This window comes from Triticum aestivum, chromosome 1A, assembly GCF_018294505.1.
Source record: "Triticum aestivum cultivar Chinese Spring chromosome 1A, IWGSC CS RefSeq v2.1, whole genome shotgun sequence".
NCBI classification, from domain to species: Eukaryota; Viridiplantae; Streptophyta; class Magnoliopsida; order Poales; family Poaceae; genus Triticum; species Triticum aestivum.
In genome coordinates, this window is record NC_057794.1 from 547,050,241 (window position 1) to 547,065,976 (window position 15,736).

The following is a 15,736-nucleotide window of genomic DNA, read 5'->3' on the forward strand; positions in this document are numbered from 1 at the left end:
GCTTGCAAGGCTTATCATGATGTGCATTACCGAGAGGGCCCAGAGTACCTCTCCGATACTCGGAGTGACAAATCCTAATCTCGATCTATGACAACCCAACAAACACCTTCGGAGATACCTGTAGAGCATCTTTATAATCACATAGTTATGTTGTGACGTTTGATAGCACACAAGGTATTCCTCCGGTATCCGAGAGTTGTATAATCTCTTAGTCAAAAGGAATATGTATAAGTCATGAAGAAGCAATAGCAATAAAACTGAACGATCATAAAATGCTAAGCTAACAGATGGGTCTTGTCCATCACATCATTCTTCTAATGATGTGATCCCGTTTATCAAATGACAACACATGTCTATGGTTAGGAAACTTAACCATCTTTGATTAACGAGCTAGTCTAGTAGAGGCTTACTAGGGACACGGTGTTTTGTCTATGTATCCACACATGTATCAAGTTTCCGGTTAATACAATCCTAGCATGAATAATAAACATTTATCATGATATAAGGAAATATAAAGTAACAACTTTATTATTGCCTCTAGGGCATATTTCTTTCAGCTCCTCCTTGACGACAAGGCGATGGCTGCACGGCGGTGACAACGACGCGTCGTTGAGATTGTACCGGCTGCGTGGCAGGGACGCAGGTTCCTCCTTTATGTGGCTGGGTCGAAGAGTGGGAGGGAGGGGCTCGGGCACGGAGACAGGAGAGGGAGAGGGAGGGAGCCGGTGCTCGAGGAGGGGGATGGTGCATCTCTGTGCAACTTCGGCGCACGGTTTAAATAGCCGTGGCGAGGCCAAGGAGAAGGGCCGGTCAGTCGCTTCAATGCGGCGCAGCGACCAGAATTGGTTCCTCTGGAATCTGCGTGCACATTGAAGCGGTCGAGAGGTCGCATCGATTATCGCCGCCCTCCATCCCTCCCCAGTCACATCGCGGCATCAACGTCGGCCTCCGCGTGCTCTGGGCCGGCATGAATACAGCGCGGTAAGCGGTGCGTGCATCGGAAGAAAAGCACGGGAGGGACGGATGACGGGTTTTTGGTGGGCCAGGACGGTCAGGAGCAGGTTTGGGATCAGTCCGGACTCCCACAAACCTCCTACATGTTTGTCTCCGGTTTGTGAGAGAAATCATGTCTGGACCATCCCACGAACCAATACAGGACCATGTTAGATGGCTTTCGCAGTCCAGGCAGTTGCAAAAGGTTTACGGTCCGCATGGAGATGCCCTTAGTAGCTCCTCAAGTTGCTGATTTTGGTTTTGCTACACCAAAAGGTTCAGCCTATCCTCGGCCACTGCCTTCTTCGTATGAAAAATCCCTCTCACGCGTACAACTTTGTGTACTCATGTTTGGTGTTGCGTAAGCGTAAGTACGGCACCTCCCAGCTGGTACATCTCTGCCACTGCCCTGGCCTGTGGTGGCAACATACCTCACTATGAGACTTGATCGTAGAGATTCCACAAAACCAGCCGTGCTTTTTACTACTGCTCTGGGCAGGTCCTGATCGCCCAAGAAACAAAAACGCTTGTGAGGATGTGTTTGGGTAAGGTAGAATCTTCAGTGCCAAAGCAGAGTGTGATGCCAAATTGCATCGTCGCAGGCTTGTGCAAGTGCTGTTTGGAACCTGTTGCTCACTTTTACTTCTGAAAATCACATTGTATCTCCTCTTAGTGCTTTTTTTTTCGATGAGAGGGGCCACATGGCCCCCATTTTCATTAAGAAAATGGAGTCTTTTACAAGCAAGGTGCAGTACACTTTTTACATCCCTGGCACTAAACCACATCAAGATGCTACGACACACAAGTAACCCAACCGGCACTACCATACTTTATCTCCTCTTATAGTGCTTCTAAAGCTGTAAAAATCTGGTACGTTGTCTGAACCTTCTACTACTGCCTTTCTTTCTGGATTGATTGTAACAAAATAGGTTGAGTATAAGAGCCATCCAACAGATCACCTATGGGCCAATACAAGCAAAAGTCTAGCTGAGAGTGGAGCAATCCTCTCAAAAAGGAAAAAGGAAATGTTAATGTGATACACTGGCTAAGCAACAGCCCACAAGAAAGAATGTCGGGTCAATAACAGAGATGCTTCGTGTCTCAGCATTCACCCTTTTTACAGAAAACAAGGAAACCCATACATACAGGGTGCGTCCAGAGCAAACCTGCTGTGTCAAAATAATACAAGCAGACAATAATGCACAGAGATCCGAATAATTCACAAATTGTTAAAAATGTTATCAGTCTTCAGTGCGACGATGTCGTTCCATCCTCTTTCATCGGAGACTCCACACGTAGGCTGTTCTCACGATGGTACAGAGATTCCGCGCCCTGGTTTTACAAGCAAGAGTTATGAATACCAAGTAGCTCGTCATGTTGTCTGCTACTACCTCTGTTTTTAAATATAAGACGTTTTGGCAGTTTAAAATGATCTGCCAAAACGTCTTACATTTAGGAACAGAGGGTGTATTTTTCAAGTATTGGATTGGATCCATGCCTAGAAGAAGAATATAGGAAGTCTGCAGGGAGGGGGGAAACTAAAGGTAGAAGGCGATTCTTCTATGAAGTTTGGTACTTGAACTAAATCGCTGAATTGTGTTGTAATTTTTTATGGCTACTCGTATCATTGTTGTCTGGTGAGGAAAGGTTGTTCGTCATATTTTTTTCATGTTTGATTAGGATACTGGGAACGGTCAAAATCATGCCTATGAAAAGTTGGTGACTCTATGATGATTCCCTAAACCTCAAAATATACTAGAATGGTAAATAAAGCAAATCATGACTATCCCACAAAGCATACTTCCAAGCATTGGTTGATATTTGAGAGGGTTATTACAAAAGCAAAAAACTATGAGATCCATTTCCATGTACTAGACAATAGTTTCCACTCTGAATTTCAAATGTCATGATTCAAGAATCAAATGTAAATCTTGATAGAACCCACTATAGTACATGTACAAAAGTAACCAAGGGTCAACACATTGAGCTCATTCACTCGGTTTGTCTGCTATGATGCACCCTATGTCTTCCTCATTAACTGTTCAGCATGCTAGATGAAGCAAACAAATTCGCTAATAAAATATGAACAACTGAAAGTTTGTAGACCTCCTATATATCCTTGCTAACTATTCAACATGATGTAGACTAAAATACACTTACTTGGAATATCGTTCCAAGCTTTTTCAACGCTTTTCCTCGCAACTTCAGAACATCTTTTGAGACAGTGCTATCTTTAAGAACCTGAACACCAAAGAGATCAAGAAAGCATGAGGGGGGGGGGGGGGAATCCAGACATCTCTTTCTACGTTAGATAAGCTTAAAAAGATAAGCTTTCACAAAATAATTGTGACAAAAATATGGAAAAAGCCAAACTTACTGCTTGGCATACTCGGGAAAGAGTTGACTCGATATCGACCACATTAATTTTCCATAGAGAATTAAGCATGGCTTCTTTTTTCTCCTCAAAACTCTTCATAAGCTGCTCTTCCTTGTCGGCACCCTCCTCCACCTTTTTCATTCCTTCTTGTAGCTGCATCAGAGCAATAGCACCTGTAACGAGCAATAGTTGTATCAGAGCAACATACTAATACATTCAACAAATAACTAAACAATGGCTTAGAATTACCTGAAGCAGCATGAACTTGTGATTTAATGGTATGACCCTTGTCTCTTACCCACTCAGCTATGAATGGTACACCCATATACAATTTACTCTTTCCAAGTTCTCTTGCCGCTTGCCTTACATAAATATATCCAACAGTGTGAAGCATAGCCTCACCAAAAGCTGAAAAATGGTTGCAAGCAAGTCAACAACTTGAGAAGGCTAACTGAAAAATGGTTCTACCAACTACCAAAGATTCCTCGTACAATAAAGGGTTTTATGTCCCTTGACTATGGATTTTTTTTCTATGATGATAAAAGTGGAACTGATTTCTTGAGGGGAAAATATGTAAATGAAGCATCTACAGGAAACAAAATGGACCACAATAAAAGGCCCACTATTGCAAGTTCACATGATATACCTGCTTCTGATAAACGCTTGGCTTCTGCATTCGCCCAGTGCACAAAATCATCCTTTCTACCATCCACATATGGCTGAAGTCGATCCTTTAGGCTCTGAGTAAGCTTTTTCTCTCTTTCAGTTTGCAACTCCTGTGTCAGAGGAAAGTTATTTGGGCTTAATTTCTGCATCGGCGTGGCACAACCTAAGCTGAATGATAATGTCAGCACACTCAATCAAAAAGAATAACATACTTTTATCTTATCTTGAACCTTTGCTCTGGCATCTTGACTGCTTAAACCTTCATCAACCTCCACTGAAGCGATGGATGCCAGAGCAAGCTGACCAACATAATCTTCAAAATAGTCGCTTCCAAAAAGCATCCCAAATACAGCAGCAGGATCAACCATGTTATCCCTAAATGCCACATTAATTAACTGAGTAAGAAGAGAATCCACAGCACATTAGCACGATGAAGCAAATTGGCAAGTTATTTCTGCGTAAAGCTATAAGTAGAGTCTAGAGAGTAGCTACTTATGTTGTTCCTGTTTTCTAAATCGGGCATCTTGTTCTGATATAGCTATTTAGTCATCATATATTATCTATCTATCCATAAATTTGAGAAGCCATCTTAAATCAACTCCCAATTTCACCGTCCTCAGTTACTCCCAAGCCTTTTTCTCAGTGTAATCCTCTTGTTCTCTCACCATAAACAAACCACAACATAACACTGTTCTATGCTCACAGTCAGATAGTTCAGTCTAAACAATCCATAAATTCAAGAGGCCATCTTAAATCAACTCCCGTTTTCACCGTCCGCAGATACCCCCAAGCCTTCCTCTCATCATTCTAGACTTTTAGGGGCAGCTATGTTTTGCCCTTTTAAGAAAAATACCAGTTACTTACTACAACTCTAGAACTCAAAGAAATCCATGACTTACTGGGAAAGACCCTCCTTTCCATGCTTATCATAAGCCTCCTTCTTCGCTGGATCGCTTAGGACTTGGTAGGCCTCTCCGAGATCCTGTTAAGAGCAAGCTTCTCAATGATTATACAAGTGGACATTATCATGTAAAGAGGCACTTGACGCCATAGAGACGCTTACAGTTAATAGATTCAACATGTAAATCGAAGAGCACACAAGCACTACTCAGCATGGAACACCCCTATCATGAAATGAGCGTGCGTGCTCGGAGTGAAACATGTATTCCAAATGTGCTCGCACTGAACATCTGTTTAGTTGGTAATTGATCATCAGACTATATACCTGGTTACTTTGGCTAAACTAACTTCACTTCCTTGGGATAAAAAATTAGACTATGGCTAACAAAAAATTTAGCTCCAATTGAAAGACAGTGGGGAGCCTTTCCCCTATGTCCAGAGTTCCTCAAAAAAAATTAGCTCCAATCTACACTCAAACCATGGGATTAACTACATACACGCATCTAAAATATTATATTCACATGACCACGCAATTTCGCTTGTTCCACAATAAACTGACAGAACATCGCAGGGGTGATTGGGTGAAGACCGAAGAGAAGGCGGCGAAAATGCACCTGGAATTTGCGCGCCGCGTCGGGGTTGCCGGGATTCTTGTCCGGGTGCACCAGCCTGGCCTGAAACGCATACAAACCCGCCGATTCAGATTCAGATTCAGCAGGGGAGATGAGCCTAGTATTGATATAAGACGCTGGAGACAAGTGGTGCAAAGGAATCATGAATCACCTGGACGTAGTAGGCCTTCTTGATGTCGGAGGGGGAGGCGTCGACGCTGACCCCCAGGGTTTCGTAGTAGGCGGTCTCCTTCACCATGGCCGCCGCAACCGGATCTCGCCCACCCGCCCGCGGCTACAGACACCACGGGAACAGCGAATGCTATGACAAAATCGAGAGCCGAGGCAAGAAACCTGAGCCAGATAGTGGGAGAGATGCGCACCACGGCCTGTCGGTCGGTTCGAGAAGCTTCTGGAAGGTCCCCGGGCAAGAAGAAGAAGAAGACGACGAGGAGGAGGGGAGGAAGATTTGGGGGAAATTTCTGTAGCCGGGATCCGCGAATATCTCAGCTGGGGGAGTCGGGTGGTGGTGGGAGGGAGAGTCGTTGGCGGTGCACCGGTGATGCGGTGGGGTCAACGTGGGCGGGCGGGCCCACCAGTCAGCCAGGCCACGTCACGGCAGCGAGGCGCCAAAGCGTGATGCGCTGGCAGGCAGGCAGGCTGGCGTGTCCTCCTCGGCCGGCCGTGAGCCCGTGACTGTCCGCGGCGGACGGCGGGACGCCGATGGGCTCGGCAATGGACAGTGGACACGAGGTTCGCTTCTGCGACAGCAATGCATGCACCTTGGATTTTATAGCAGGGCTGTAGGAGCATCCGAGCATGGACGGCATATCTCACGCGGGGTGACGACGCGTGCGAGGTGGCATTGCTTAGGCCAACTCCACCGCAAGACCCTATCTTGTCCGCCGGACACACGTTGGGGCAAAACACGGCCCAACGCTAGACCCCAAACGGATAAAGTTGTCCGCAGATGTCCGTTTTGGTCCGGCCCGACCCCAAATCTGGAGCAAAGTTGGGCGAGAAATGTGTCTACGCGGGCACAAACGGACGCTCTCGCTGGTTGCTCTCGTACGCTTTGTCCGCTCGCTGGCCCACAAATCAGTGACCGCACATCCCGCTCGCCATACTGGCCGCCGCCGCACGCCGCCGTCCCTCCGCCTCCCCGTTGAACTTGTGAACATTTTTTGAAACTATTGAAAAAACAAAAACATTATTTTTTTTATTTGTAAAAAATAATTAAAACAGAAACATTTTTTGAAAATTGTCAAAGATTTGAACAAAGACATTCAAATTCTTTTTGAAATTCAGAAACTGTTTTTACCGCATGTGTTGTAAAAATAAAATATGAACATTTTTTAAAATTTCAAACATTTTGTAAAAACACGATTTTTAGAAAGAAATCCAAAAAATCCTAAGATGATTTTTTTAAATAAACTTGAAAAGAAAAAATAAACAGAAAAACAAACAGAAAAGAAAAAAGAAAGATGAAAAAGAAACAGAAAAAAGGAAAAAACCCAAGAAGAAATAGGAAAAGCGGTCAAAAAGGAACAAAAGGCGGTTCAATGAACCTTTTAGGCTCAGTTCTTTTCTGGCTTATGGATGGCTTATGGTGGGAAATAAGCTCAAGCCAAAAAAAACTCGTTTTTCAGTGTTCGGCTTAATTTCCAGCAAAAGTTGGTCCCTTCATATTTGGGAGAAGCCACCCGAGAGCAGCTTCCCGAGCGCAGCCCATTAAAAATTGAACCAGTATATCTCTACACCCTCGCTGTTAGCAGTTATTATAAGAGAAATGCCACCCGTGAAAAACACAACCCCAACATCGTCCATCATTGCTCCGTGCGTCTGCTAGGCTTCCTCGCCGTCGCCTCTTGTCAAGCTAGCCGCCCCTCCCATTCCGATGTCATGCAGGGAGGTTAGCCAACATCCCTAGCCTGCTCGAACGTCGGGATCGTCGGCCTTCACCCATCCATCTGCTGCTCCCGCCCTGCTGCACATCCGTCCTCCATACTAGTCTGATCTTGATGCCGAGCTCCAGTCTAATCATCCATGTCCAAGCTCTTGCCAAGGTCAACACCTTCTATCCTTTTATCTTTCTCCTACGTACTTCTTTCCAATTCGGCATGTGATGCAAGTTCTCTAGCATGTCACTCACTGTTGTGTACGTGTATATGTATGACCGAACTCGTGTATGAATTTTGTGTTGTGGTATTACAGACTTTTCACTGGGTTCATAGAAAATAAGCTGAAGGGACAAAGGCTGAAAAGAACTAGATGGCTTATTTTGACTGGGCTTATTTCCACCACGGCTTCTCAGGAGCTTATTTCCACAGTGGCTTTCTGCGTAAGCTAGAGGTGAAAAGAACTGGCCCTTAGAAGGTTTCCAAAACCAGCTGACCAGCTTTGGTATAATGGGTTGGCCCATTGCTAGGGATGCGGGGGTAGATGCAACGAGCAACACGTCAAAATCACTAATTGAGGAGTACTCCTTCCAAAGATCGCTCCTATCTCCTTACGATGTAACAAGTGGCACGTTGCATGTTGCACATTGCATATACACCACTTGTCGCAACCTAGGAGTTTTTCTTTTTCGTAGATCCGTCTATTCAAAACATTTTACTCTTAAATCACGCGTCCAAATTTTGAACCATTTTCCCCGTTGGATTCCTCACATCAATATCTTCAAAATTAGATCTCACATTGGGAGGTTTCAACGGACTTTTTTTGACAAAAAAATCAGACGAAAGAACGAACCGGGAGCACTTTTTTTCCTTCCCGGAAACCGTTTTAAAGAGGCGCGGACGTGCTCTTGTGGAAATAAATCCATGCCTCTCACGGAAAAATAAAAAAGAGAAAGTGCATTTTTTTTCATTTCCAATAGACACAACCGTGCCTCTCATGAAAGGAAAACAGAGAAAACACGTTTTTTTCGAGAGGCATGGCCGTGCTTCTCAAGGAAGCAAAACCGTGCCTCTCGCGAAAAAAAGAGAAATCACGTTTCTTTTTCGTTTCCGAGAAGTACAACCGTGCCTCTTGCGGAAGCAAAACCGTGCCTCTAACGGAAGAAGAAGAAAAAATCTCTTTTTTTCGTTTCTGAGAGGCACGGCCGTGCTTCTCGCGGAAACAAAACCATACCTCTCGTGGAAGCAAAACCATCCCTCTTAAGGAAGCAAACAAACTCGTTTTTCGCACAGATTCTTTTTTGTATCGTAAAGATAAGAAAGCCCGGTGAAAAACTGAAATGTTGAAAAAACTAAAAAAACATCTAAAAAATAGAAAACGCGTGCGAAAAAATAAAATAAATCTGAAAGAAGCCCCCAGGGCGTGACATGTGACAGCGACCGAGAGCACGTCAAATAGTGTGCTCTCGGCACACCTTAAGTGATCGTTGCAAGGCTTTTGAAGGAACGCTCGTTAATTAGTTGCTCTCATGATGCATAGGGTTTTCTACTTTTGAACGCCAGAGTTCACATCCTAAGGCCCAATGTTGGGATCCTGATGGCGAAATGACCAAGGTCCAGTGCAGCCACCATCCTAAGGCCCGTAGGATGAGGTGGGAGTACGGATGGGAGCATGAGGAGGGAGCAGGCAAGCCGGATCCAGCTTTCTCACGCGTCTAATTGGGTCGGCCTATATTTCCTTTTTTCCCGCTAACTTCAAAAATAGGTGTAGCGTCGGCGGTTCCTGCAACCTGAAGAATCGCACAGAACACCACTAACCACTCAGCCACCTTCACACTCGTGGCTTAAATCCTTTTTTTTTTGCTTTCTATTCTTGCTCAAGTACGTTGTGAAATCGAGATTACATCTTTCTTTTTTTCCTTTATTTTTTTTGTTTTTTTGATTTCCCCTTACTTTCCTATTTCTTTTCTTTTTCTTTGTATTTCTTAAAAATGCAAAAAAAAATCAAAATTCAATGAACTTTTTTTCGAATTTGATGTTTTTCTTCAAATTCAATGAACCTTTTCAAATTCTATGGACTATTTTGAAATTCTATGAACTTTTTAAAGTTTGATGAAGTTTTTTTAATTTTTTTATGAACTTTTTTTTCTAATTCGAGGAACTTTTTTTAATTTCGGTGAACTTTTTTCAAATTGATGAACTTTTTCAAAACCGATGAATGTTTTTCAAAATCATTGAACTATTTTTTCAAATTTCCTGAAACTTTTTTATTCAAAATCAACGAACTTTTTTAAAATTGGTGAACTGTTTGTTCAAAATCTGTGAACTTTTTTGAAAATTGATGAACTTTTTTCCAACTTTGTGATCTTTTTTCGTAATTTCATGAAGTTTATCCTAGATTTTGTGAACTTTTTTCAAATTCTTGAACTTTTCTCAAATTCACGTTTTTTATAATGTGCATTCAGTTTTTTTTTCATTTTCTCATAAAATAGCGCGCATAATAGGCTGGGTTTGTAATAAGGCTTATTTGTCCTCAAAATAAACAGACAAGGGAGTTCGGCCTATTGGCTATGGTATAATGTTTAGGTACAGGCGGTCAGAGATTGAATCCTGGCTCTACTGTATATTCGAGGATTTTCTGCGATAGGCCGACCTTTGTCGCGCCCCGTTGCGTTTCCTAGGCCGGCCCGCTACACTGCCGTGCGAGCGCCGAAACATTGTTAATTTTTTAAAAAAATTCAGAATGTCAAGTTTTTTATTTGGGTTATACTTGTTTTGGAATAAAAACAATTGTTCCAAATAATCAAAAAAAGCAGATTTTTTGATATTTTTTAACATTTTCAATTTTTGTTAAGAAATAGAAGTAATGCTTAGAAAATGTTCAAAATTTTGCAAAAGGTTTGTGTTTTAAAATTGTGTTCATAATATCAAATAATGTTTTTTTTTCAAATTTGTTCACAAACCCAGAAAATGTTCGGATTTTCAAATTTTATTTGAAGTTTAAAAATGTTCACACTCCCAAAATATGTTCGTGTTTTCAAATTTTTCTCAAAATTTCAAAATTCTTTCTTGTTTGTCAAACTATGTTGGTGTTTCCAGAAAATATTTGAGATTTTTCAAAAAATGATTGAATTTTGAAAAATTATTTACAATTTTTTAAAAGGTTAGTGTTTCAAAAAATATTTAATTTTTGACCTCACATTTATCGTCGATGCAAGTAGAAAACCATCCTATGAAACGAATGAACCAATGCAACCAATGCACCACATCGTTTTGGCCCGTTATATGGAAAAATGGTGCACAAGATTAAGGTAAACTGTTGTGAACATATTTTGCAAACAACATATTTTATTTTGTCAAAATCAACATAGAGTTCAGCTTGGTACTCGATTTCACTACATTGGGTTGATTTCCGTGAAATGTAAGTGCTTTACTAACAAATGAGCCAGACTACAGGGTGGAGTGCGGGTTGAATTCGACAAAACGTGAGGTCAGTTTGCGAATATGCCAACAATCCATCTTTGATCAAACTATGTCCATTGATTTTCCATCGAAAGGCTCAAAAGCACACGATGCATTGAGTGCGCATATTCATTCGTTTCACATGGTACATTCTTGGTAAAAAAGTACCTTCCAAGCAGGTTGGGGCATCTTAGAGCATCTGCAATCGGATTGGACTAATTTAACCTCTCATTTGTCTACAGAGGCGTTTGGACAATGTCTAGGTGTGTCTGTCTTGAACCTTCATTTGTTTACATATCTGTACACATGCATATAATTGATGGGGATGTAGAGAAAAAGATAAAAGAAGAATAAAGAAAGCGAGAAGATGGTCCATGGTGAACCACGGTCGATGCGAGGAGTTCGGTTGGGTGACGCTTTTTTTGTCAACCCTATTCAGGTTGTCCGCCCGGACATATAGGTACAAAGTGAGGGGTACGGTTGGAGATATTCTTAGTCAGCGGACATGGTGCGGCCGAGGGGAGCTCCTTTACAGCGCTAAGGGTCCAAATGTTGGTAAAGCGCGCGGGCCGCGGCCAAGTATTTGGCTCGCCCGTTCGCCCATGCCTCGTTGTAACACCCATGATGCGGCTATATCTCCCACGTGTCGGGGCACGACTTAGAGGCATAACCGCATTGTAGGCAATGTCGCAAGAGGGGTAATCTTTACACATCCCATGTACCGAATAAGAAAAGAGGTACATAGTTGGCTTACAATCGTCACGTCGCACAAATAGCATAAATATAACATTACAATCATCCAGATACAATCAAGGTCCGACTACGGAAGCAAAATAAAGACAACCCCAAATGCATAATGTCCCCGATCGACCCAACTGGGCTCCACTACTGATCGTCTGGAAAGGAAACGTAGTATCGTCTTGAGTCCTCATCGAACTCCCACTCGAGCTCAGTCGCATCTCCTGGAACGATATCATCAGTCTCTGCATCTGGTTTTGGAAGGAATTTGTGAGTCACGGGGACTCAGCAATCTCACATCCTCGCGATCAAGACTATTTAAGCTTATAGGTAAGGTAAAAGGTATGAGGTGGAGCTGCAGCAAGCACTAGCATATATGGTGGCTAATATACGCAAATGAGAGCGAGAAGAGAAGGCAAGGCACAGTCGAGAAACTATGATCAAGAAGTGATCCTAGAACAACCTACGATCAAGCATAACACGAGACCGTGTTCTCTTCCCGGACTTCGCCGAAAAGAGACCATCACGGCCACACACTCTGTTGATTCATTTTAATTAAGTTAAGTTTCAGGTTTTCTACAACCGGACATTAACAAATTCCCATCTGCCCATAACCGCGGGCACGACTTTCGAAAGTTCAAATCCCTGCAGGGGTGTCCCAACTTAGCCCATCACAAGCTCTCACGGTCAACGAAGGATATTCTTTCTCCCAGGATGGCCCGATCAGACTCGGAATCCCGGTTACAAGACATCTCGACAATGGTAAAACTAAACCAGCAAAGCCACCCGAATGTGCCGACAAATCCCGATAGGAGCTGCACATATATCGTTCTCAGGGCACACCGGATGAGCTGTCCGTACAACTAAAACCAAACCTCGAGTTTCTCCGAGGGGGTGCTGCAAAGGGCTCTAGTTTGGACCAACACTCAGAGAAGCACTGGCCCGGGGGTTTAACATAAAGATGACCCTTGAGTCCCCGGAACCCAAGGGAAAAAGAGGCTAGGTGGCGAATGGTAAAACCAAGGTTGGGCTTTGCTGGAGGAGTTTTATTCAAGGCGAACTGTCAAGGGGTTCCCATTATAACCCAACCGTGTAAGGAATGCAAAATCAAGGAACATAACACCGGTATGACGGAAACTAGGGTGGCAAGAGTGGAACAAAACACCAGGCATAAGGCCGAGCCTTCCACCCTTTACCCAGTATATAGATGCTTTAAAGTAAACACGATATAATAATGATATCCCAACAATAAAACATGTTCCAATACGGAACAAGCTCCAATCTTCACCTGCAACTAGCAACGCTATAAGAGGGGCTGAGCAAAGCGGTAACATAGCCAAACAAGGGTTTGCTAGGACAAGGTGGGTTAGAGGTTTGACATGGCAATATGGGAGGCATGATAAGCAAGTGGTAGGTATCATAGCATAGGCATAGCAAAAGAGCAAGCATCTAGCAAGCAAAGATAGAAGTGATTTCGAGGGTATGGTCATCTTGCCTGTAAAGTTCTTGAGTTGACGTTAGCTTGATCCTCGTAAGCGTACTCAACTGGTTCCTCGATCATGTACTCGTCTCCCGGCTCTACCCAAAGCAAGAACATAAGCAAAGGGAGACACAATCAACCACGGTGCAATGCACAAGCAACATGATGCAAAACATGGCATGATATGCGGGACATGATATGCAATGCATATGCATGTTTCAGAAAGGAAATATTAAAACTAGCCTCAACTTGGAAAACCAAGAGTGCCGCTGGAAAGATGAGTTGATTTCGGTCGAAATCGATATAAAGATCACCGGAATCGGATGCACGATTTGCAAATGGCAAGCAAAACAAATAATGGCGCAAAGCTGCGATTAACAACACGAGGCCATCTAAATGCATCAAGAACAACAAGCTATTGCACTCTAACATAACAACAAAGCACATGGCAGTAATCCACTTAAAATGCTTGACAAAAGATGAACACTGAGCTACGGCTAATTCACACAATAGCAGGTTCAAACAAGCATGGAAAAAGTGCAAAAGATATCAGGTTACAGACTTAGTGAAAATAACATGGCAGGAATTTAACATCAGGAAGCAATGTTTAGAGCAAGATAACAACATGCTATAGGAACATATCATGGCAAAACAAGGCATGACATGAAGCTACTCAAAGCATACAACAAAAGTCTCTTACTGACCATAAGCCAAAAGGGATCAGAAAATACAATGGCAACCATGTGAACATAGCAACTTTCGTTAACAGATTCAGACTTAGCAGAAAACTGGAACATGGCAAAACAGATTCACGTAGGCATGTTTACAAGCTCGATGCACTCACCACAAGGCATTGCAAGACAAACTAAGCATACACCCAGCAAGTAGACATGATAAATAAGCTAACCATGGCAAGAACACTCTCATAGCATGCACGGATCAACTACAACAACCTCAGCAAAATTGCTTAACACGTAAACAATCTGCCAGGAATATTTTATAGCAAAAGTAGAGCAACATTGAGTCATGCTAGGATGCTCCAGAATTGCAAACAAAGACATGAATGGATAGAGCACAACAATATCTCCAAAACATCCTTACTGAACATGCCCAAAAGAGGCATGGATCTCTCTGTAGCAACAAGAATACATGGCATAAAAATATTATTAGGAAAAAGACTTAGAAGATTTCTAAGTCCCTGAAATCAGCAACATCACAAGAGCTACTTTGCATGCTTGTGCTAGTCACCACAAAGATCACAAAAATACATGGCATACACCCCTGTAAAGATGGCATGGCATACTTCAAAACATATGTAGGGCTCAAGTTCATAGGAGGCACACATTAAACATGGCAAAAATGACAAATATCCAGATTCTCATAAAAATCTGAAACTAACATTACATAGCACTCTTGTAACAGCACTTAGGGCATCAAGATGAACTCAAATGAACATGGTGCAATGGAATGAAATGAAGTGCTCGTCGAGGCGAATATTTTGATATGCTACACGCCCAAAACGAAGCCACGTATGATGAGTTATGATGCGATGAAGAATGCTAAAAATTACTGAGACTTGGGGAAAAAGTCAACCCTTAGGGTTTCGGATCCAGATCTGGATCGGGGTGGCGCACAAAACGAGGTTCGTCGGGCTTCTCGCCGGAGTTGGCGTCGTAGCTCGAAGCGATGGCCGGACTTGGTGGTGGCCGCACGCCGGCGACAAGGAGGAGGCGGTGGGAGGCTGGAGTTGGGTACGGACGGTCTGGGCGGCGGCGGCGGTGGTGCCCGGCGGTGGCGGCGACTGACAAAGGCGGGGCGGTGAGGGCGGCGGGCGGCGCGCGGGCAAAGCGGGGAGGCGCGGGGCGGTGATGGGCCTCGGGGGCCCGCACTGGGCTCGGCGGGACGGCGGTGGAGGGAGGCGGCCGGGCCACGTGGCGGTTCTTGGTTCGTCGGTGGCGGCGGCGCAGACGTGTCCGGTCCGATCCGGACGCGTCCGGCGGTGGGAGGAGGAAGAGACTAGGTTTAGGGTGGAATGGATCCGGGATTTTTGGTGGAGTAGCCTTTTTATACATAGGAGGAGCTAGGACGCTCCAAATTGAATACGATTTTCGGCCACGCGATCGTGATCGAACGACCGAGATGATGGAGGGGGTTTAGGTGGGTTTTGGGCCACTTCGGAGGGGTGTTGGGCTGCAACACACACGAGGCCTTCACGGTTCCTCGGTTAACCGTTTGAGTATCAAACGAAGTCCAAATGTCACAAAACTTGGCAGGCGGTCTACCGGTAGTAAACCAATGCCGCTTGACAAGTCTCGGTCCAATCCGAGAACGTTTAATCTCCACACACGAAAAGAGGTAAAAGGAGACACCGGAGAACATAGGAGCGCCGGAATACAAAACAGACAACGGGGAAAATGCTCGAATGCATGAGACAAAAACTTATTCAAATGCGATGCACATGATGACATGATATGAGATGCACGACAAAGACAAAAGCAACACGACGACAAAACCCAACAACGAGGAAATAACATAACTTAGTGCTGGAAATGGCAAGAGTTGGAAAACAAATATGCCAGGTTACATACGGTGCGTTACACTCGTGGTCTGC

General features: G+C 43.8%; 1 protein-coding gene across 1 annotated transcript; it reads right to left on the reverse strand.

Moving 5' to 3' along the window:
* Positions 1–2,053: 2,053 nt before the first annotated feature.
* LOC123065635 (chaperone protein dnaJ 10) lies at positions 2,054–6,109 on the reverse strand. The gene is made up of 10 exons (XM_044488883.1): positions 5,931–6,109; positions 5,720–5,842; positions 5,551–5,610; positions 4,936–5,018; positions 4,249–4,411; positions 4,017–4,146; positions 3,620–3,778; positions 3,371–3,543; positions 3,154–3,234; positions 2,054–2,325 (listed from the first exon to the last, which is right to left on the reverse strand). The coding sequence occupies exons 2-10, from the start codon at positions 5,804–5,806 to the stop codon at positions 2,242–2,244; spliced, it is 1,020 nt and encodes a 339-aa protein (XP_044344818.1). The 5' UTR covers positions 5,807–5,842; positions 5,931–6,109; the 3' UTR covers positions 2,054–2,241.
* Positions 6,110–15,736: the final 9,627 nt, after the last annotated feature.

Bases quoted from the DNA above. Each gene is read 5' to 3' on its own strand.
- LOC123065635 (XM_044488883.1), bottom strand. From the start codon at position 5,806: ATGGTGAAGGAGACCGCCTACTACGAAACCCTGGGGGTCAGCGTCGAC. The intron at 4,412-4,935 runs GTAAGTCATGGA...TGTGGCATTTAG, and splicing joins GGAAAGGAGGGTCTTTCCCA to GGATAACATGGTTGATCCTG. The intron at 2,326-3,153 runs GTAAGTGTATTT...TTGTAAAACCAG, and splicing joins AGCTTGGAACGATATTCCAA to GGCGCGGAATCTCTGTACCA.